General features: G+C 39.3%; 1 protein-coding gene across 5 annotated transcripts in view; it reads right to left on the bottom strand.

The window, feature by feature from the left end:
* Positions 1-3950: 3950 nt before the first annotated feature.
* RAPGEF4 (Rap guanine nucleotide exchange factor 4) overlaps positions 3951-24843 on the bottom strand; it is a 157924-nt gene continuing 137031 nt past the window's right edge. For 4 of the 5 annotated variants that reach the window (XM_069781440.1, XM_069781442.1, XM_069781444.1 and 1 more), the window contains 8 exons: positions 23372-23497; positions 22730-22908; positions 18518-18608; positions 16244-16294; positions 15517-15604; positions 15127-15191; positions 6778-6832; positions 3951-5223 (listed from right to left, as the gene is read on the bottom strand). In XM_069781440.1, coding sequence (XP_069637541.1) covers positions 5096-5223; positions 6778-6832; positions 15127-15191; positions 15517-15604; positions 16244-16294; positions 18518-18608; positions 22730-22908; positions 23372-23497 — 783 coding nt within the window. In that variant the 3' untranslated portion in view covers positions 3951-5095. The remainder of the gene's footprint in view (positions 5224-6777; positions 6833-15126; positions 15192-15516; positions 15605-16243; positions 16295-18517; positions 18609-22729; positions 22909-23371; positions 23498-24843) is intronic. The other variant, XM_069781441.1, reaches the window with a different exon arrangement.

The raw sequence follows: 24843 nt of genomic DNA, 5'->3' as shown, positions 1-24843 counted from the left end.
GCAGTGCCCCTTCCCGAGGGAGGCGGAGGTGTGAGGGTCCCCTCCGGCCGCTGAGGCCAGCAGTGCCGTCACCCTGGCCAAGGGCCAGCCAGCCCCACGGTACTGCCGTGGGGAGACGTCCGAGGGTGGCTGGGGTTCCCTGGGTACAGCTACGGCCCTGGAGGCAAGGCTCCGAAGATAGGCTGCTATAGAAGTTTCTGGTTTAGTAATTTTAATGATAACTTTTTAATCTGGTCATTATTTTCTTTGATTGCTAATATCTTGACCTCTAGTGACAGCTGCTGCTTGTGCCTGCCAAACTTTAATGCAGGCTACAGTAAAGAACATTATGATTATTTGAAAAGGCAGGGTGTAATGCATTTCAGATTAACAGTGAAAGAAAAGCTATTCAAGTTAGAGGTTCACTTTGCCATATCACTCTCTATGCTGCTTTCCTTATTATCAGTACAAAAAATGAAATGAGAATAGCACATCTTTTAATTTTCTTCCACTATTACCTCTTGATTTGCATTCAGAGCTCCCAGAAGAAATACCACTGAATTCAGAAGTAGTCTATTTAAGCTGCGTGGTGTTTAAAAATTGCTGGAAGAGGTTAAGGTACTGTATGTTATGCAGTTGACCTTACTAAGAAGCTATGTTAACAATTTAGACTTACAATTTTCTGCCGTTACATTTTGTTAAAATATTTCTTTTTTTTCTTTTTTTTTTTTTTTTTAAAGCAAAATTCATTACCTCTTTTGGTACCCCTGCAGGTTAAACCTTTTGATTTCTCTCTAACTTGTTTTGTAAGATTTGTAAATTGTATTTAATCTTCTTGTACTTAAAAGGTTGTTTTGCCCGTGTCTCTTTGAAAAGAGGGATTTTTTTTGTCTCTGTCTCTCTCTGTACCTGGTCTGCAGAGGCTGTGTGCCTTCACAGCATTTTCCTTAGGAGGAAAAAGACCCAAACCCTCCATCTGCAGAGTTGTGCAAATACGTTTTGAACTCTTATCTGACACTATCATGTCTTTGTGGCTGATCAGGTTTGAACAAGATGTCTGGGGAAAATATTTTGGATCCTGCCTTTACCAAACAGTAGCAGCCTCCTGGTGTGTTGGATTCAGCCTCCTGGGATTTAACCTTTGTTCACTGGCTCTGTCTAGCGATGGCCAGCACCGGCCTGGTCATTGAGAAAAACAGCAAATCCTAACAAAGCAACAATAGCGAAATGTGCCAGGGGAGTGGGGGAGCTGTATCCTCTGGCTCTTTAGGCTCTGAAGCCCTAAATAGAGGTGTTTGTGCTCTGTACTGCTGCTTTAGCAAAAAGCCGTGTCCGTAGTGGAACCCTGTAATGCAGAACATTTTCCAAAATGCCTGAGGTGTCACCATCCCAGCTCCGTGGGGTCTGCAGTCTCACCGGTCCCTGGCAGCAGATGACGGACACTGCCTCCCTGGCACCTCGCATCTAAAAACTACAGCTATGACTCTGCCCGTAAATAAAACAGGGTCAGGGGCTCTGGGGCCTGAGGCCAAGTAGCACGGACCAGCCATATCAGCATTGTACGACCTGTGACCCTCGGGCACAATCATTATTTTAAACAGGTTTGTATTTTTTCAGTCTGCAGTGTTGAAATAAGGAGGGGGCTGTGCCGCAGCATTTACGCTATTCATGCAAGCGGGTGTGATGGAGGTGCGAAGTCTCCTGGGACCCGCTGGAGGACTGCGGGGAGGGGACAGAGGCAGGCCGGACGGGCTTGTCTGTATTTCCCACTGGCAATGGTCCCTGGTGCATGCGCTCCCACAAGTAACGGCTGGACACTCTCATGTGGTGCTAGCTGGTATGGGCCAAAATCAGGCCAAGCAGCGTGCTACAACTAAAGCAGTACGGACCATCAGCGGTACAGCTCTGGGGACTGCCCAACCGCCGTTAGCTTGGCTGCGTTGGCACAGCACCTGAGCCAGCCCAGGCTTACAGGCCAGCCCCGAGAGCCAGCAGGTCAGGGGCATCTCTCCACTGAAGCAGGATCAGGTTGTGACTCGCAGCTGCAAGCACAGGGTGAAGACAGTATGTGTGTTTTGACATTTCAGCATTTCCTGAGTGCCTATTCATTCTTCACACTATTGCAAGTCGCTTAGACTTCATACAGCAAGAGCAATACATCGACAGCTGCCTTCCTGTTGTAAAGTCAACACAGGGAGCGAGAGAAGCCCAGTATGGATCCCAGAGCCAGAAGGTAGTTTTATTCATTTAATCTCTAGGTATGTAGACTGTGATCAGCACCATAGAAACTATCTGAGCCACTTGAATGAGTTAGATACAGAGATAGCAACACTCATTATTTATACAGCACCCTTTATTGAAAAATTAAAAAATGCCAGATACCAGTTTCATTGAGTAGGTAAACTGCATTCATTTGTTGATATGGAGGTGCCATAAAAACCTCTATTTGTATCGCTGGTATATATCTACATGATAGAGAGTGTTTGGCAACAAATAAGTAAAACAGTTAGAGGTTCTAAGGAATAAAAGGGGATAAAAGCATACTAAATGGATGAAGAATCGGTCTATGTGCAGAGCCAAGCTGAAACTTGGCAGCTTTATAAACCAGTTAACACAGAAATAAAGGAAAGTCCAAACAATAGGAACAAATCTGGAACAAATAAAATCATGAACTCACAAATGTTGTAAGTTCATTGTAAAGATAAAAATGTCTTTTGAATCAATCGTGTCCCTGTATTTTATTCTACTGCACACTTTGCTTCTGGGAAGATTCTGTATCTGAAAAAGCCATATGAAGTATATTCATAGAGCAGTACAAATGGAAATAAGAAATATTTCTCACTTGAATAATAAGACACAACTTTGTCTCTATGTTATTAGCTGGTTTGCCTCTGAATCATCTTGAACTTCTAGTCAGACAGCAAAGTAAAATAAATTATTTCATCATGCTGCAGAATATTTCTTAACTGTGTCATTCTTTCCTTTCAGAATGCAGGTACTGAGCAGATAGTGGTTCTATGTGTCAGCATTTCCTTGGTGCAGAATTTATGTTTTGACTAAAAGGGTGTAATTATTTTTATAGATTAAAAAAATAAAATTTTTATGTTTGTAATGACTCCACACAGTCCTGGTCAACACCAAGAAAAGTATACTCTGTGTCTGAGGTGAAACGTAGACTGTATCAGTGAGGTCATCTCTGAAGCTTAATTATGAGATAATAGTTGCAACTTCTAATTTCAGGCGTAATCAGTTTTATGACACCCAGCTTCACAGAGCAGAGGTGGCGTGAATGCAATAGGAAAGATTTTTGCCATGTGAACATCATCATTCCCTTGGCACATGCTTGGCCACCATCAGTGCTTGCCCCGCAGTAGGACAGCCATCCCATAGAGTATTCAGGCAAGCACAAATGATCTCGGAGGGGAAAGGGTACATGCCAGATCACCTTTTCCCTCATGGCTGCTGGACCTGACAGTCCTCCCTGAGGAGACGGAAGCCAGAGGCCTCTCAAGTGCCGCATTAGTCAAGGTCTCAACTTGAGTTAGCCCACCTGAGGTAAAATCCTATCCAAGATAAGGTAAGTTGTGCTCACATTAGTGACCGAGCAGGACAAGCTAGTCAGATAGATAGCTAAAATTAAGAATACGTCCCTTCTTCATTTAAACCTTTCCAATTTAAATGTTTCCTGTCTTTACATGGGAGGGTAGGGAGCCTCCTTAGAAACTCCAAACAAACCAGCTAATAAAACCATAGTGTTACATCACTGCAAGGCTGTCATCCCCTGTGGCAGGGATGGATCTGACTGGCTTTAAATTGGTTATCCATATCACAATGGATGTAGGCTAACTGCAGTTTCGAGGCCCAGCAAACGATGAGTGAATTTTGCTATATCAGCCAATTAATAGCATCGGTAGCATCGGTATTTATGCAGGAATGAAGCTGAAAGTGCAAATAAGGCCAGCGACTAAACCTTTCCGGCAATTACATTTAATAAGGTACTACATGTTATTTACAGAAAACGTACATCACACAATTCCTACACATAAAATGCACATAAAGACAAAAGCTGCACTCCCGTAACATGCTAAACAAAATAAATAGAACTGAATTATTTTGGCACAATAGCTATTATATAAATAAATATCCTAGAACACAATGAATTAACATTTATTTACAGTCTATTGAAAGTGCAAAACAATTGGCTGAAAATTAAGATATTTGTAAATGCTTAAGACCAGAAAATATGTGTTAACCAGCCACAATTAATTATAGCTGAAGTTTAAGGTTTTAATGTCAGGAAATTATTCTCTTGAAATCCATTTGTGCATATTGTGCTCTTTTTGATCCAGTCCTTTGCTACCTTTATGCTATTGATGTTGACAACGTTACTACCATAATGGAATTTTGTAAAAACCTGATTGGTAGTTTAAAAAAAGAAGTAAAATGTAAACACAGATTAATCTATTTATCATTCAAAATATTTTCAGTCCTGTCAGTTTTCTGAAATGGCCACACTGCTTGCAGTAGTAGACAGTATGATTAAGATTAGAAATTTTTCTTAGTATCTGTTGTATTTCACATGGAAATATTTGTAAGTCTTCTCTGAATAGAACTATACCTTGGACATCTCCTGAACCTACATTCTTTCATCAGATGCTCACATACATCTTCTACTGAGGTCAACAGTAGCTGGGCAAGCTAAACTGATGATCAGTTTTGGTCCTGACCTGAATAAATCTTAAAATACAGATTTTTAATTAGGGAGAAAAACACTGCCTTCCTTAGAATTGTTAGAAGCTTTTGTGTATTTTTCACTAACTAACTATTCTATCTTTTGCCTTTTTTTATCCTTTTTTATCCTTTTTTATTAGAAATCATTTATTACACTTTAAGATGAATTAACAGCTCACAACATGGCCACCCGTACAACTACAGTGCATAAATTCTTCCTCAGCCAAAGTTCTCTGACAGGCTGGTATACATTGTGCGTTGCCTAAGACCTTAGAATATGTTTTTGCTTATTTTTGTAGTGGCAGTGCGGTAGCAGAGAAAGTGAAGTTCTTAACAAGTGACCTTGACAGGATAAAAGATCATTTCTCATCATTGCTTCAAATGTTTATGCTCGACGCGGTTCTAGTCGGTGAGACATCTGTGATAAAGTTCTCTGGTTGTCAATCACATTTAATTGCCGCACATAGCTCCGAACATCCTGATGGTTCTTATTAGTTAGGGCTGCGTCAGGATCTGGTGAAAGAGAAATGATGTAGGATTGATACACTTAAATGAACAAATGCCTGAACAGAATGCATAACTCTTTACAAGCTGTCACAGGAAACACCAGATCCTGGTGAGTTAAAAAGAAAATATTTAGAAATCGCTCTCTTTGAAACCTTTCCTCTGTATCTGATAGTCTTTCTGGTTACTACCCTCACAAATTAACTTTTTCTCTCAGATATCCTTGGCTACATTTGCTCAAATTGATGGCCCTTGGTTACAGTTTTATACATCACCTTACCAGTCAATAGCTATAAATTATATAAATTATATAGCTAACTAGTATGAATTAAAGCTGCCCATCTGCTTTTGAACAGCAGCTTTCACACAGATTCAAAACTATATAATTATTTTAAGCCTCCTTTCATGAAATATTCCCATTTCTAGCTCAGTATTAAATATTTGTAACACTGTAGTGCTTAGTGGCTGCCCCCTTCAAGCCTCAAAATTTACTACCTGTTTACATTACTTAACATAACCACATTGTACCTCCTCCAACAACAATTATTAAGTACCACTGAGTTAAAATCTGAGTATCTTCAGCCTCACAGTGAACAGCTTGCATTTTAATGAATTATGTGTTAGGTAACTTAAACTTCTCTAAAAGAAAGATACTGAAGCATCTACTATATATAAATACACATACACACACAGAAAAAGCATGGGACTTAGATATGGTACATCTATATACCGGCATTTTGTTATATCAAGCATAGTGAAAATCCACTTCCATTTCTAAATATGTGGACGTCTCACTAGTGCTTATTAGATTAAAATTAAAAGATCATAGCCAGAAAAACCTTGATGGTGGGAGAAAAAAAAAAAAGCTCCCTTAACCTTTATCTTCTAGAGTTAAGCTTTGACCCAGATGGAAAGAAACTATATTTATAAAAATATATTGTTTTATATTATTTATTCTGTTCTTTGAGAAAGAGGAAGGCTGCTGTGAGGCAAAATGAATGAAGTGCTGAGGAAATGCCACTGTGACTGGGACTGACAGTGCACCCAGACAGTATAAGACCCACAGAGCAAGCCTGTTTGATCATACAGCTCTGTCATCTTACGTGGCCTCAGGTGAATTCTGGTAATTATACTGACAAACAGGTTTTAAGTTCACCACCTTATGCAGTTATGTCATTTATAAACGTCATGTTTCCGGCCTGGTTTCCTATAAAAACAGGGTTTATCCAAGCAAGTATCTTGCATTTATCTGTGTGCTGCTGTCTGCTAGCCTTATTTCAACCACTTCTGAACCCAGTGGCTAATTTCAACCAATTCTAGTTTGACAGATGTGTAGAGACCTCACAGATATTTAGCTCCTTCACATGCTTGGAAAAGAAATGGAGGAGAAGGGGCTTCTAAGAGCTTCCTGAAGGATATTTCACCCTGTGAAACATCGGAGGATCCAAACATGGAAGAATCACTGGAAACCAGGCTTTTGAATTCTGGTACACATGGAATTAATTGTAATTACTGTAGCTACTGATGGTAATGCTGACTGTGCAGATGTTGTAATACACTTACTGAAAGATTGGCTTCGACAGAATTTCACCGTCCTGACAGTGTTGGCAATCATGCGCTGGAAAGAAGAGATGGGATGCAATCAGAGAACAAGCACTGTATTTCATCATCATTTAAACGAAGCACCTAACTGTGCCTGAATGTGAAGACATATGCCAATAAAAGCAGTCATATGAATGAAAATATAATTTTAATGCTGATATCCTCATATGCAGAGTGTGATTTGCATTTACACAGGCTTTAAATGAGCATGAGTGTAATTTACATGTGCTCAAAGAACACCTTCCCTTGCTTGGATGCTGTAAAAGGCCTTAACTAAAAACAAAAATCAGCCCCTTCAATGTGCATTTCTTTGATACCACCTTTGCACATTAAAAAGTAAAAGGAATATCATGTAGAACACCTTGGAGTATGTATACATTAATTTTAAGGCCATCAGTTGCTAACAGCAAGGCCATTTCTAGAACATACTCAGCAATTAAAGAGGTTTCACCTTTTGTTTGAGTTTTGAGTTTAAAATGCAGCCCTCCTGGAAAATGACAGTGTAAAATGAGCATGTGACAGTGTATGTTCACTGATGCCCTCTGGAAGTATGCTCAATTCACAGGTGAGAAGGCCACAGTTAGAACTGTGGCCCTGCAGGCAAGTTTCATCAAACAGATCCGTTAGACTGTGTTAGCTTGCACAAGCGTATCTAACTCAACCTGAAAAGTGGATTCACTTTTGGTGGACACTTCTACTGGCAATTCACAAAAAAAGCAGAAGTCACTTCAGTCCTTCTGGCTGTGCTTGCTCTTCAGTAAATAAGCCATCGTTTCACTCACTTAGATAAGAAAACACTAATCAATACATTTTGCTCTGATAAATCAGATGCTATTTTACAATAGTTTTTAAGAACAGAAATGAAGGTAAGTCAAAAAGCAAAACATTCCAGATTTAGTTCTGGACTGCAAAATTTTACCTGGCTTGTGTCACCACACAGGTATACACCCACCAGCGCGGGGGCAAAATGAGTTGTTCTGCATAATGTCAGATAAACTGAAAATTCAGCAGTAAAACTGAATTCCTTAGCTAGACAGTTTGATTCAATCACTGTTATAAGGACATTTGTTTCAGTTTCTTTTGCTTAGATTACGAAAAAGCAGAGGAGGGAAATGCTATTCCTAATCAGAGTCTAACATTTGTTCCAACACTTTTAACATCCAACAATTACAACACTGCACACTCTCACAAGGCTGCTTCATACCTTCTTGAAATTTTGTGTGACATTGACAAGCTAGTCATAAGCCCTCACACAATGGAATGATACATTTCTTACTAGTAAACAGTAAAACTTAGGGCATACGCTCCTCAAAATTAATACACAACTTTAATCTTACATGAAAATGATGTTATAAATAAAATACCTTTGTGAAATCTGTCATTTCAGAAGTGGGAAGCACCAATGTAAAACATTCCTTACACACATACTGAATTATCTTAGACATTTTAATGCACTGTCACACATACAAAAATGGGTATGGCTGGTTGTCAGCATTAGAAACACTACTGATACATCATGTACTACGTTTTTGTGGATTACACGTTGTATAATCAAATTAAATGTAGCTATTCTGAAACTGATCTAAAATATTTTAATTCTAAAACACAAGTTCCCAAAAGATGTAGGGAATTTGGATATGGGTCTGTTTATATTGTTCCTAAAGTCATATGTATTTACAAGTGGAAAATAAGTAGATTTCAAGTAAGAATAATTTTTATCCTATGTTAATTTTCACACATCTTCAAGCCATCACTACTAGGCAAATTTTCTAAGGCACTTACCTTACAAACATTCTCATATGTGCTTAGCATTAAGCATGTGAATAAGCCCCATTGACTTCAATGGAACCTCTTAAATACTCAAAGATAAGCACTCATTATAATACTGGATTGAGACAGAACACACTGTGTATTACAGTGTTGGTTCTTCAAATCTAACCCAATCAAATGAAAATCAAAACAACATGAACATGTAAACATGAATGTTTCATAACTCTATGGATTCATATTTAGCTCTGTTATGGGATGCTGTTTGCTTTGATTTATACAATTTCAAAAAGTACTCCCCTAAAATAAATATTTCAAGGAGAGACCATAAAGTTGAACTGGACCAGCCAACCTGATGAAGTTTCAAGAGCATCTAACTTCAAGGGAAGCTTTGCTAAGGATGCTTCATTTTTATGAAGATGGCCAGCGTTACTTGATGTGCTTTCTAGATGGATTATTAATACACACCCTAATTTTTCATACTTGTAAATGTTTAGGTTTTGAAGCCTCATTTCATAATGATCTTTGGAGCTAGACCAAAGGCTTAGTGTCTGATTAGTTTGATTATTAAGCTTCTTAGGTGAAAACTTAGCTTTATCAAAAAAAGTGTGCTCTGTGAAATCATTTTACTCTTTTTTTTTTCTTTATGTGGGAAATTTGTTCTGAAAAAAAGCATAGCATTCAGAATAAGTACTGTAATGCTGTATTGTACTGAAAGACAAATTATGTGTGTGGCGAAGGTTTTTAAAAAGTTTTCACTATTTCCAAATTTCTCATTATATGGGCTATTCCAGGCAAGGAAAACCGAAGTGGCAATGAACTTGTCTGACTTCTGGTTAAAGGCTGAACTGCCTGGCTTCCTTCAGTTGGCTGAAAGGCTTCATTTTAAGGAGTTACTTTGCCTGTTCGTGAGGATAATCTCATGCAATCTGTGCACTCAGAAGTATCCTGGCAATAATGAAATACAAATGAATGAGGAAGTGGGTGTTAAGGCAGAATAAATAGAGAAACTGTGGCCAGAAGACAGCATTGCAACCCAACGGGGAGATTCTGGAGCATTATGTATCCTTGAAGAGCTCCTGTGTAATATAAACTCAAAAGAGCTCTTCTCTGGAAGGTGCAAATTGAACAGAAAAACAGCATATGAAGTGAAAGTGAATTTCCCTTCCTGAATCTTGTAGATAAGTTGGATTGTCATCTTTTGATTCAAGAAAACTAGAAACATGTACAGAGAAAATGTTCAGATGGAAGTTTAATTGCCAGCTCCTTACAGTTTTTCTTCAAATAGAGGATTACCTCTAGTTAATGCCTGCAAAAATTAACCTCTGTTTACTCACTGCGCTAAGAAAGACCATTACTGAAAAGCCATACAAACCTAAATTTGGATCTTTCTGAAATAGAACCAACTGCATAATATAACAAGCAACTGCTACTACCAGCATGCTATATATACACAACAATACCCTTTCAAGTTTTACACAGTCTGGAATAGTGGCAGCAGGCCAGCACATTATCTTCTAATCCATTCCAAACCCAGGTTTCTAAATGTTATAAATATTCATATATGCCATAGAAAACTACTAAGGGCTTTAGTCACACACTTTTTGCATAATCTTATGTTCCAAAAATGAAAGAACGTTTGCCCTTTTTTTGCATAAGGATCAGAGTGTGAATTCCCTTTTGTTCATCTCCACAAAACCCGAAAACCAATATGCGCAGATTCTCTAATCCTCATTTCACACCTGAAGGGTGAAGAGGCTTGACAAAAAGAAGCCTCAGTGGCCAGCATCATGGCAGTGTCTTATGCTGCCATGGCAGGTCAGCACTTTCAGAGCTCTCTCTGTGACTTCTGCTCCATCCACAGGTGTCATTTCTGAGACATGCTGGGTAGTGCGACATGGAAATGGTGCCATGGAAAGTGATGTTTGTTCAGGCTGTCTGATGATTTGAGAAATGGCACTGATAAAGTTCCTGAATAATTGCATCTTCCCTCTCTCTATGAATACAAAATTCTGTACTGGCAGTCAGAGTGCAGGATTATGCAGCTGAGGTTTGAAAAAAGTGCGAATCAGTAAGTGGTCAAGAGTATGAAATATTGCCCGTCCTTAAGGAGAGTCATGCTCAGTACTTTCCTCACTTTCCTCTCTCTTCTTTCCCTGGCAATATATAATTCTAGGAAAGGGCTCTTAATTTTTTTCTAAATATATATCTATAAAAGCAATGTTACTGAATGTTATGACTGTGCTGCAGGTTGTAGGTTGTCCTATATCTGCTAAATCATAAGGAGTTTATAGGAACTAATAATACTGACAGCTTTGGGGGCTCTTCTTCACCTGAAAAGAGGGTCATTAAAAGGCCTAAAAGACACGTGTGTATTCTAGATCACAAACTAATTGTATTTGCTGTCTACTGCCGTCTTCAGTTTTTACATGGATGGGTCTTCTAAAGCAACACTTACAACTAACATCTACTGTCAACTCACCAGCAGAGAAAAGATGCAGGTCATGGAATATATGCCAAACTAGAAGGTACATCTGAGCAACACTGTGGTGGAAACAGCTTGTACTTTGTCTCCATCAGCTTCTTACAATGAGATAAGTAAAACACCTTCAATACTTCTTTAAAACCATGTCTTGTTTGGTATTGAAGACAAAGCCTTTTACTAAAGGCTTATAGTACTAATACCAGTAATTTAGTTATTCTGCCTACTTACTGGCAAAAGTGTAAATAACATGTTCTTCCACCCCATGCCTTGCTTCATGCAATAAATGGCATAGGAAAGAGCATAAGTACAGTGCAAATACAAAGACTATACCTATTTCTGACACATTCAATATAGTTTGCCCACACCTTGTACAAACCAAATGGGTCCGCTTACAAACTTCCCTCTTTACAAATAGCTGTGGCTCTACCACACACGGTATTCTCTTCCCTGGCTAGCTGTCCCTGCCCTCCCACTCCTCATTGCCTCCTCCAAATAAGAGGCATCCGTGGGGATCAGGAGATGGGGAAGGGGAAGAAGGAGCCAGCAGTTACAAAGGCAGCAGCAGGTAAAGCTCAGCAATGCTCTGCAGAGTGATGTTCCCCCACTACTGCCAATACCACAGTTCTGCCACTACACCTCTAAAAAGATCAATTTATAGAAAAGTGCAGCAGGAAAAAATTGACTCAGTCCCTTTCCTTTTTAGCTTGACTTGCTAAAAAAACCTAGGCTAATGTGGTTTAACACCATCTGTCTGTTTTTCCCTTCTTCTCTAGATAATTTTGTCAAATTTGAAAAAAGAACCCAGAGTTTTCAAACGTAAGAAAGCTCCTACCAATCTTCTGTGAAATAGATGGCTGTGGACAAGAGAAAGATCATGTTAGTGCTCTCTTTTCCTGTCTCCTTCAGGGAAAAGGCTGTAGTGCAAGTTCCTATGTTATGACAAAAGCCTATTCACACAGAATTCCCCAGCCATGAAGAAACCACACATGCCCCAGCCACGTGGAAAGCTCTGAGCAGAGCTCAGGCAGCCATGAAACACAAACATTTAGGAAACCAGGCCTTGCTGTTTCTGGCACTTGGGGAACTCCTGGCTCAGATACTGTCTGACAGGTCCTGTGTGTTTTAAGATGCATCGTTTAATATAAATAATAACAGAAACATCAGAAAACATAAAAGATATAAAGGAAGCTGTTTCAGCTGAAGAGATGCCACTAGATCAAACTTCTACTTTTGGCTGCCAGTTACAGGAATAAAGTTGTCAGCAGCACATCAGCTGTCGGGATCAGAGCTCAGTGGTGAGAATGCAGACACGATGCCAGAGGCTATTCTCAGTTTCATCACTGTGCTTACATGAGAGATGGAGGGACCCACCTCCTCCAGTGGTAAATGGCACCACCAGTGGCAACTACCTAGGTATTTTTATTCATAAACTTCAGCAAGCATCAAAGTTAGGATGGATCGAGGGAAATACTTTTCCAAAGAATGAAGATGTTTTAGACAGATCAGTAACAGAGTGGCTCCCTGCAGGTATTCAGAGGTATCTCCATCTGCCTGTGACAGAACATCATGCAGCAGAACAAACAGGCAGAAACAACAAATGGCAGGACAGGATTCCTGTGAGGAAATCTGGTTTCTGCTTTTCTCCTGAAAATGGCAGAATAACATCACAGATTTACCTGGAGTTTATACTTAATGTAAAAGAGAGCTGAATTTATCTATGCGTTATCTGGCTGAGTGGTCTTGTCTTCACTATCTAATATCTGGCAATTATGTGTGGATGTGACAGTTGTAAGCTTAACACAAGTAGGCGGTAGCAACTGAGGTTTAACAGTAGGCTTTTCTTCTCTGCTTGACCTGATGACACATGCAAAAAGCTAAAACCTGCCAGGTCCACGTTAGGATTTGAATGAATTATGTGGGTGGAATCTGAATATCTTGCTTTGAAGAGCTACGGGTTGAGAGAAGCAGTAAAAACACCATAGAAGCATGCAGAATAGCCAGTGAAGAACATTAAAAACACAAAAGATATACTTGTAGTAAGGCCTGGAGAAAAAGCAGACTGAGCTTTTAACTAGAGCACTAACTGAGGAAAGGTTTAGAATACTGAGAAGGGAGAACGTTTCACTTTCTGTTGTGTGGAGGAACATGAGACATTATACTCATTCTTTGAAAAATATATAGCATCAGAAATACATTAATTGATCTTCACTTTCACTTCCTAAAGGAAATGCTCAAAGCTCAGACTGCTGATCAAAATGGGTGATACTACATTCATGCAGTACAAAATTTTATTTAAAATCTTTAGGTGCTACTAGAAAATCCATGCTCTGGATATAACATACTTCTGAAAGTAAGGCAATATGCAGACTAGGGTGAAAAGGGCAGACCTGCAGCAGCCTATATATAGATCAGTTTAAGCTGCTATAAAATTCACTCTTGGCCTTGGGAGTGCCAAACAGTGGTATAGAGTGGTGCAAAACCATTTCTAAATGACAAGCCTAGGTTGAACTTCTGTCTATGGGCAAGTGCTCACAGGAGAGCTCCTGCCTCCTGTCATGGCTTTTACACATAGTCAGACATAAAGAAGAGCCTGAGGCATATAGCTCTGAGGCCTGCGGATGTACTGGCTCTTCTGGCTCAGGAGGTGTAAGTAGGCCAAGTTGAGGTGGAGAACATGGAGCCAGCCACATAGCCATGGCTATAGCAATGCAGCTGCCATCCCTCCTGGTTTGGAGGTGCTCCAGCCAAGTCTGAGATCCCTTTGTGTTCCCCCAAATATTTACTATCTATACTAAAATAAATATATTTATCTATCTAAGTAGAACAAGCAGTCCAGGAAAAAGTCCTTTTCTGCAGGTAGAAGGCTCAAGGCCTTTGGAAGGAGATGGCACCACAGTCTGTGTATGCAATTACAGAATGTCATTATTGCGAAGTGAGGTCAGGCCCTTACTCAGGTGTTAGCACTACCATTTGCTCACAAAAAAGCCTCAGCTTAGTGGAGAGGTATTTTCACCCTAGGACAGAGGCTGTCCGGAAGCTACAGACTAAAATCTAAGGAAGAATTCACTTAGAATGGTGATGACTTTTCTGTGAAGTTTTCTAAGGAGCTGAAAGTCCTCCTCTCTTCCCTTCCGCGGTATCAGTTCTCAGCAGGTAAGACAAGCTCCTCTGTAGTGCAGAGGAAATGACCATGGAGTGGTTCTGGTTACTGTAGTACTAAGAACAAGCAGATACAGGTGCCAGAGTAGATACACTCTAGCGTGGCTGCTGAATGGAGCTTTACTGCAGAAACAGTAAGTCAGGTTTGGTCTTGCAGTGCAGCGGCTCATAGATGGACTTGGCTAACCCTGGTTCTCAGATGTAGGTGTCATCAACCACATCAATTAAGAACAAAGCCTTAGCAACCAAGAAAACTGCTTTTCACTGCTGAGAAACTTAAGTTTCAGTTGAGATTTCTCCCACAGGAAGTTGCCTGTCTGCAGTTTTTGACAACCGTGTTTGAAATAAGAGCTTAGGTGCAGGATTTAAAATAAATCAAATCTGAGCATAATCTAACCTTTTATCATTGATCCCCCTTCCTAATATGAAAGCAATCAAGTCACAGAAGTCTCCTTTCACTTGTTAAAGGAAAGAAGAAAATAAGATGTTGTGCACGTTCTGTATTAAAGCTCCTTTCATTCTCTGAGGAGCAATGAAGAACTATCCCAGCCTCGGGCAGTTCAGTCCTGTTTGAAGGAACAGCAGTTAAAATCACAGCTTGGTCCCAAACTGGCTGTTAAATATTGTCTCTAACAGCTCTGCTTCCTGTCACTGCTGCTGCCTCTCCTAGGAAACATTTTGGCTGTGCACGGCTCAGTGGGCAATTGCTTCTCCGCCTCTGTGAGGTTTTCCAGAAACCCAGAGGTCCCAGGTGCTGTGCACAATGAAGACTATTTTTGCTGGCTCTTGGTCCTGCCTTCACTTTCTCTAGCCCTCGAAGTCATTGTTGAGAAGTTTACTCTTGAAGAGATGAATAGGGAGGTGTTTTTAATTTTTCATTTCAAATATGTCATACATACCATTTTTTCGAAGTTTACTAGATTGTCAGTGAATGTCTTGTTTCCCTCATGAGTAAACGTCATGTCTGTATAGAAATAAAAGCCACATACTGAATCATGGCCATGCAAAACAGCAGAACATTTTATCTATCCCTTACAAAAATCAAAGCAGCTATAGAAGTAAAACATTTAGGTTTTAATTTGCAGCATTTCTGAGACTAGAAAAATTGAGGTATGATATTCAGATGTACCAAAGCAGTTTTTCTTGTCTCTGTGTCATGCTTTTTACAATGGAAAAAGATCACACCTCACACCGAGACTGATTTTTGCTTTTTCTTGCTGCTATTCTTATTCTTCAAATATTTGACAAATAGCTTTCAAGTTAAGAATTCTGGTAACATCCAAGCTTACCTTTTATAAGTAGTGGCATGAAAGGAATTATTGGAGGGTCCAATTTAGCTACAGTTAGTCTGTAGGCCCTATGGTTTCTTGATGGATCCTTAAGAAAAAAAAGAGAAATCAAATAATTACTAACATGTATTATTATATATATTGACACACTGTATGCATTCATTTAGATGTCATGGAATTTATTAAAATAATTATTTTCTCCTGTGGCTCTAAAAGTGCATCTGCAAACTAAGACACCTTTTATCATTCTCCCATACAGCTTACGTGATGAGAATGCAGCTGCTAAACACAAACATTTTTCATGCCAAATAGCAAGGTAAGATATGATTACAAAAAAATTGTTCATAAAAGAAACCACACATTTTTCCTCCCTCCTTGCAGCTGCAGATCCAGTTTTGCATATGTTGTAATACTAAAATGTATTGCCTGGAAAGATCCAGGCTGGAAAATACAATTTCCCATATGTACTATCGGAAAACATGTGATAAAGCTTTTCTGAGTTCCCAGATTAATTTTGAGTGGTACATAAGTTCTCTCAGAGTAGGTTCCTAAGAGTATAATTTATTAGTCATACATACTTGTTTTAGCAGCTCTAAAATGGGATCATAAACTTCTTAAAGTCAAACAAGGACATATAAAATGTTCTGAATCAAGGAATTCAAATCAGTTACTCAGAAACTGAATTAGCTCAGATTGTGCATAGAATAAGGGATCTATTGCTATTCACCATTAAGCTTTCAAACTCTGCATAGATCTTCTTGAACTTGCTTGGAAGTTTCTGTTAATAAAAACAAAAATAGCAAACCTTAATTAAATCCAATTTGTGTGGTAATTTTACTGTAAATGCTAGTTCCTTCTACAACGCCCTAAGTCAGGAAAGTGTTCTTTTTTGCCAGATATGTCTAACAATGTGCTAATCTAAAATACAACATGTCTCCTAGCAACCAGATTATAAATAGAGACGGGACCAGCCATGAAACCTGGAATCTGATTTAAACCCCAACTTGAATTTACTCCTTTTGGATGTTTAGATGCAGGTTTTTGTTTGGCTCGCATCACAATCACTGAATTCAGAATGTAAGTGAAAGTTCAAGTCAATGGTTTCGGGACATTTCTGATTACAGTCTATCTGAAAATAAAATTTACACATAGCTTGCGTAGGGGTAGCTCAGCTTAATTATTCATACCTATGATGAACTGCCCTTGCAACATTCAAATCCATGCCTGGGCATTTCCAGGAGTTTTTTTTGTTCATGCTGATGAATCACCAACTATTGCTCTAATTCTTTATGTGCCCAGCAGCCAAGGGCCTCTACCGCTTTCTGGGGTATAAATTAATAAATAGTTTTTCACAATACATACACAAATAAATCATGGTCAGTTGATGGGCTTTACTAAATATTTTCTTTCCTCGTCATGTTATGTTATACATATTAAATAATTTTACTATAAAAAGTATAAGATATGTTATAAATTAATTTCAGAGATCACAGTAATGTTTTATGCACACTCAGAATATGTCAGCTTTCTAGTTTTAATAAGAAATTTCTTTATATTTGCTGATTAAATCAGACTACTACTGGCAGTGGGTAACATTAAAAATTAATAGAGACTTTATAGTGCACAAATGATTTTTTGCAATACTTCCTCCATTTGGAGTGTGTACCCTAGCAAGATATTTACCCTGTGCCACAGCAAGGGCCTAATTTTTAATGATGTGTGTGAACAACTGTGTGCCTAGTTTGCATATGCATGCAGATTAGGTATTTGTGAAATAAGTGCTATAATTGGACATTTGCACCTGCAAATATCTAATTTGTGCATGCAACTAATGTAAATGCATGACAATATAGCAAAAATCAGGTCTTGATTTTTTTTTAAAAATATATTCTGTATATATAACTGGCTAAAAATCAAGCTGCAGAGATTCTCTTTATAAACCAACTGCCCTACAGAACCAGAGTGTCACAACATTTCCCTGAGCTCAAGTTCATACCCCACACGTACATCTGTGCCTCTCCAGCTCAGACCCTGTGCCCATTTCAGATTGCTGTATGTAGTATATACATTCAATTCCCTGTTCTCTCTTCATACTACTCCTGTACTGTCTCAGCTCTCCCAACTATTCCCCTCAGGAGCCACAAATGAAGGGTCATTATTTTGAGAAACTGCTCTGCAAATCTTTGCCTTTAGCACCGATTGTATATACCACTTGCAACATGTACTTTTGAAAATCGGACTGGTGTCTTCTCAGATGTGTTAGTCTGATCTCATATTTCAGAGCACTTTTTAAAAGGTGTTCAAATTTTGGTCACAGTTGCATCAATGACCTTAGTCATGCTATTTTGAATTTCTAATGAACAAAATACATGTACATTCAAATCTGCACTGCTTTTGACAACCAGTATGTTCTTAGTGGTTACATGTGCTTACCATCTCACCCTGCTGGACATTGTAGCCTTTTCATATACTCACATACAAAAGAGCAAAGCCACAGAAAACGGTGGAAGCTCTGAGAATGAAGACCAAACTGATAGTAAGCAGGGGAATGCATGTCAGAGAGAAAACCAGAACTGGTTAGGACAAACCCACATTTTAATAGGGCAACAGAGTCCATATGGAGATCAGAAAATAATATGTATAAACAGAGGATGGATTTTAGAGAAGTGTCTATACAGTAATCTCACTAAATGATCAGTAAAGTCAAACAGAGGATGGGCTGATGTAAGAGGTTAACTGGCTAACTCATTCTGTTGGGCAGTTTAGCTCATCAACAGAAGCTGCTGCTGTTACTTTCCTTAACTGCTTATGAGTATTCAACACATCTATGGGTACACTGCCTTACTAATAAAAATTGTCAGCCTTAGCTAAAGGCTTCTGCTCAGGAGCTGAATTAGTAGATCTAATGTTATCAATAATAAAGGCCCAAGTCATGTTTTTGCTAACTAAAAGCATAAATCCCAGTCAAACTTCTTGGACTTGGATTTTAGCTAAGACTTACCTCCCATGTTAATGAGAGACGGCTCACAGCAACATTACTAAGTCCCATAATAATAGCGAAAAAGGAATTCAGATTTTTGTATTCTTTACAGCTGAAACACAAAGAGCCAGGTTTTAATTTTTATGTATCAGGGCAGAAGTACACATGACATCCTGAAGAGACCTGAACCTAGGCATCTAGCATAGATGTGACTGAATTTGGGCAGCCCTGGCCAGCATGCCTGTGGCACACCACTTCACCAATGTGTGAGTAATTCACCACACTCTGGAGGCTCCTTTCCCCTCCCTCCTAAAATGACCTCCTACTTCCACTTCACTGCATGCCAGCTTCTGCAAGGACATTAAAGGAGTCTTTGAAGTTCCTCCCCACCCAGAAACACAGTCCTGAAGCTGGGCTCAATTTAGTCCCAGAGAATACCAGAAACAGTGGAAGCAACTGGTTTACAACCTCATTTGCTGCAGAACTTGCTGACAGCTTCTGAACAGCTACTGAATGCTGGAAGCTGTCCTTAGATAATCTTCATCGCAGTTTACAGGGGCACTGAGTCTTTTTAAAGGGAGAAGACCAGCTGACTAGACATGCCTGTGTGCCAGTGACGTCTCTTGCTGTATATGATTTCTAACCAGTACTTGTAGATTCTGAAACTCTTTAATATGTTTCAGGCAAAGAACTGCCATTTGTTACGAGCATCATTGAAGAGGTCCTGGGCACTAGGAGCTCTAGGTCACACTACAACCCTAATGCAAAGAAGAACTTTTGTTATCAGTCAGGGAAAAACTGGAACATGTAACTGAGTATTATGGAAGATCCAATGCAGGAGTAGACGCAATCTGACAGGAACAGCCCACACAGCTGCTCAGCTGGGACTGCATCAGGTGGCTCATTGCCTCAATGGGAAGGGAAGAGAGAGAAAAAAGCCTGTATCTCGTAAATCTGTGTCTCACTAGGTTCTTCAAATAATTTGCTATTTTTCACAACTGATTTGCCAACATCTGATTTCAGGACCTCAGTATCTGCCTCTTTTGCTGCTTACCAAGAAAACTTTCACAAGATTCAAGCTATGATTCTCAGACAGGTTTTTTTATTCATCGCTGAAGCTCTTAGCTCCTCCGAGGTATCCTCAGTTCCAGACGAAATTAGTGCAATCATCACATCCTACTGTCCGAGTCCATAACTGCCACATCACCCTATTGTTATTCTGTTCTTTCTGTCCCTCCATTTCACCAGACTCGATGTACTGAGTGGGTGAGTCCTTTAGATCTGGGCCTCACTCGTGTCTTCACTGTGTGAGTGCATGAAAAAACGATCTCTCCTATCTGATGGTCTGTCTGTTGGAGACTGCTGCCCCCTCAGATCTTCTGGCAGAGCTGCTTATACAAATTCTCCCACATCAGATTAAGGACAGTGAGCAAGGTTAGCAAAGATAAGCTGAAATGCTAAAGCCACCCCAACTTACTCTGACTACAGCAGGCCAGGGAGTGGATAAGCATGAAAAGCAGCCAGGATAGGCTGTCAGTGATAACCTCTTCCCTAGAGGGAAGACCACCGTAAGGCAGTAGAAATAGTGCTGCATGGCTCCACTGCATATATGCTGCATGTAAAAAGTCGGAAAGTGGGTCCTCCAAAGCACCAGTGTGCTCGGAGCAGAGGTCACTCTGCCTCCCAGAATGGACAGTATTGGAAAAATCTTCCTGTTAGTATGAGTTGTGAACACACACATAGGCACACACTCTTGTCTCCAACATATATACAAACTGGGTTTGTGGATATCCATAAGAGTATGTGCAACTACATCCTAGAAGGCCTTTCTAATACAATTAGTAAGGGAAGAACTCACTGTAGGAAATACAGTTTGCTTCTCCCCTTTGTTTGAAAGTTTAATCCTACAATGGCAGGAGAAAAGAGATGAACCTGGTAACCTCTACATCCTTTCCCAGCAGATGCAGAGGCAACAACGGCTCCTGGAACTGAAAGCACATGTGCACAGCACTTGGAGCCAGCACTCGGCCTTGCGCTTGCCCACACAGACAGGGAGCACACATCACAGGGTGCGTGGGGTGGCAGACACAAAATGATGTGCCTTCTGCAATGGTGTCTGAGCCCCCTGTCGCAGAATTGAAACAGGGTTCTCAGTTATCTTTGAAAATTGGTACGTGCAAGGCATCTCGTTACCACCAGTCATGCCTAAGATTAATAGCGCAGCACTGAGCTGTTCTCCCCGAACACTTTTCTAATGAGTCTAGCACTTCTAGGTAGGGTAAAGTTCTCATTAGGTCTCAAGGATCTTCACAAGGAAAACTTCCTCAAAGGTACTGCTTCAAGGCCTGGGCCCACATCTTTTGATCCAATTCCTTGGCTTTTTCTCCCCTCTAACTTCGGTGCACTTTGTGTTTGTTTTACCGCATGCTGTAGCACCTGTTACCATGGCAGCACTGCACAGAGGGCAGCAGCCTGGCAAAACTTCCCAGTCCCTTTCCAGCGGCTGCAATTAAACCTGCCCGCTTAGTTTGTACGGAGGAAAATCATGTGTTTTGGATTTCTCTGCTTTTAGGAGACAAAGAGGACTCAGCAGAGCAGACCGCTTTTAGCTATTTATTTTTAGCATTGTAGTGATACCAGAAACATGGAAGTAAACAGGAGGTTGTCAAGCTGTTGTAAATAGCATAGGATTAAACCCATGACACTGAGGAACCCACAGGCTAGGGAGGTTTATTAAGGAGATATTTAACTGTAATTTTTAGGATACTTGATTTCAAGTGTTTATGGAAATTACTATTGTATCTTAATTTACCACATTTCAACATTTTCCCATTTCATGCCTCTGAGTTTAGAAAAGACCCCGACGTGTCTGTGTGTGGATGCCACTGCCCTCTCCTGGACACAGCCCGCCAGACCGGCAGCTTGCTTCCCAGTTTTGCTCTGCAGAATGAGATAATGGAATATGCGGTATATATATTTTTAGAAACTAAAGAGGTAAATTCTGTCCTCTGTTCTGAATATAAACCTCATCCTGCACACCCACCACTAGATTTTGAAAATCTTTGTCTTCGACCAACCGTAATCCGACTGGAGGGCCCAAAGCAGTTCCCAGAAGGAAGTTGGTACTTTGCAGAACAGAGCCCTTCCCCGAGGAGGGAGGCATGCTGATGCAGAGTTTCGATATGAACACTGATTTCAGCTATGTGGCATTATTAATTGGAAGGAGGGTGGCATCACAGCTGTAATAGTAATCTCTTCCTTCACACAACTACATTTAACAATGCAAAAAAGTTAAAACTCATGGTTTAACTGCAAGTAATAACTTCTTTTTTGGTAAGACTGCCTAAAGGCCTCTAGTCACAATTCCCAAAGTCATAGACAAACACTTGAACAGACAGTTTCTCACTGCACACCTCAGCAAAATGTTCAGACAGCAATGAATATGATAAATACACCACGAACTGGAAAGGAAGGAAGAGGGTAACAGTGATAAAAAACTGTAGCTATGCAGGGCAGGGGCATGCCCCTGCTCCCTGTGAAGTCAGCCTCAACCTTGCCCTTGAGTTCAGTGATAAGGAGTCAAGGCTGACATCTTTGGCATGAAGGCTCCAAAGAGTTTAAGTTTTAATATGAATAAAAGAAGACAGCAAGAATTGCCTGCTATTAAACATCAGACCCAGCAGTTAGTAACAAAAAAGGACATTCGGTGTTGCATTTTTAAACAAAAGTATTAGAAAAATACACCAAACAGACTGAAGGTAACATGAGCCTTGTCATCTCCATACTACTTCTCTTTGCTCACCCCTCCTGTTTTTCCCCCCCGGGGCAATTTTGAGAACGGCTTTCCTGAACAGCACCAGAAATACTTCTGTTCTCAGGAAAATTAAGGCTCAGTTTTGTTAATATTTACTGATTTGCATATTAATATTTGCTAATGCATCTAAGGGTAAATGAAGGATTCTCCTAATGAACGGAAATATATTTACACACAAATTTTATGTGAAAACTTGGCCCTAAGAGATCACAGATCAAGGAGCAATGGAGAGTAAGACAGGAAAGAAGAATACATATTAACAAGGTTCTGTACAGTCTTATAAGGAAATGGAACGAATTACCAAATAGAGAACATTTTAACCTCTACTGTGTGTGGCTGTCTGAAAATAAAAAAGAAAAATAACAACAAATTGATTATACTGAACCTCATTTCCAGCTCACAGATGATTGTATACTTACTGGGCTGCTATCTTAATATACTTCTTTAACAGCTGAACACGCTTGCTGAGTTGAGAACAAAGACAAATCTCAGTGACCACCCAGAACTGAATTTCATTAAATCTTCTTAAAAACAAGTCCAGATTTGCTGTGGTCTTTTTAAAATTGTGCCTTCCAAAAGTGTGATAGATCAATTCCAGCTAGGAAAAAGAAAACAGTTTGGGATTTTTTTTTTAGAAATCTCATCTTTTGGACAGAGGAAAGAGGCTAAGAATAACCAAGTAAGTATCTAGCCTGAAACCCGCTCTGCACTTTATGTTTATTGCTGTACAGATCACAAAGATTCAGGTTGCAAATCCAGTAGACAATACCTGAGGCATACTAAAAGCATAACCACAGACTATGTATAAATAACTTAATAGCTTAAAACATACAAAAGTAATTCAATAAGCAGCACATGTTCAGGAGAAGTTTAACTTTATTTTTACATTTTGCCTATAAAATTAAGAATGCCTTATACTTTCAAAACTTGTATGTGGCTTTATTGTACTATTTTTGAAAATGAAGCTTAGAGAAAGTTTTGCAAATAATGCACAAACCTAAAATGTACAGCTAAACATTTTCTAACAGATTCTAGTCTGCTGAATAGATAGATCCTCATACCTCATGCACACAGTTGAAGAGCTCCCAGTCATAAATTGTCATCTGATGTGCTAAGTCTTTGGAGCTCATCAGTTCGAATGTTCCCACTGTACCAGTAGATGGTCCTTCTTGTTCTGGTAATGGTGCCTACAAATGGAAAAATGGTAGAAAAATATTTTAGAAATACTAAATTGCACAATTGGTGCTTTTCTTCCATAATGTTTCTGATTATGTTTTTCAGTGTGACCACTTCCCTAAGCATGTTTCTAATAGTAAAACTGAAATTTGCTTTTAACCACAGGCTGGCATTAGGAGATGAGAAGCCCTGTGCAAAATCAGTAACCACTATGCACAGGATATTCAGGAAAATACTGAAAGCTCTTCAGAGGCACTGTAAAGAAATAAAACAGACTGTTCTCAGTGTGTTATTTTTAGCATTGTTCTAAAATTTGAAGCCAGAAATAAATACTTCAATACATGTTGTGCTAACTAAAGCATGTCTGTTTGTTTAGGAGTGCAGGTCTTTCCGCAAAGCTTTTGTTATCAGTTTCCTTTTTCACATACACATATAACTAGGCCACAAAGCATAAGCCAAATACTTTTGTAAATTACTGATTCTAATGATGAGAATTATTACATCTGCCATACTTCAGAAATCTGCAGTGATTGCAAGATCTTCTGATCATTTATAAAATACGCCTCATACTTTTGTCTTTGACAATACAGGGATGCACTATTTGTGATTGCAAAACTCCTGGCTATGCTAATTAAAATTATATGCACACAGTCTTATGAGAAAGAATCCTTTAAATCATTCAAGTAGAAAACAATTTTGAAAGACACTTCCATACTACCATATAAATGAAATGTGATCTACAATTATAAATCTTATATTAAAGAGAGATTTAAACATGGTTTGAGATCAAGTCAGATTTGAAGTAGTCTGTTGTATATATTAGGGTCAAAGTGTTTGAACCAGCGCTGCTAAAATACTAACGAACAACTCTTGCAAATTCAAATGTGTTACATCAGTAAAGCTTCCTGTGAACCCACGTTTTAAAAATTGTATTGTTTCCAGGAGAGGGCAGTAGAGTTCACTTACAAATTTCTCAATTTCTCATAGGGTCTTTGTTAGATAATTAGAGAGCAGGCAATTGTCAACAGGCTCCTTTCTGAGTACAAACTCAACAGAGTCGGCAAGATTAACAGACCATATTTACATACTGCAATATCGAAAATGAGCTTACTAAATTAATCCCCTTTTATATAAGGATATTATATTACAAATAGAAAAAGGACTGACTGGATTAATACATCAAATCACTTTTTCAATAACAGACTGTAGTAGGAGCTTTACTTCTGTATGAGTTCTTTCTTTGTACTCTAGGGAAAACTTGTCTTTCAAATATCACCATAATACAAACTAATTAAAAATTATTAAACTAAACCACAGGCATTATTACCTTTAAAGCCCCATCTAAAATTAAAAAAAA

Source organism: Haliaeetus albicilla, chromosome 4 (genome assembly GCF_947461875.1).
Source record: "Haliaeetus albicilla chromosome 4, bHalAlb1.1, whole genome shotgun sequence".
NCBI classification, from domain to species: Eukaryota; Metazoa; Chordata; class Aves; order Accipitriformes; family Accipitridae; genus Haliaeetus; species Haliaeetus albicilla.
This window is presented reverse-complemented; position numbering and strand designations above follow the sequence as displayed.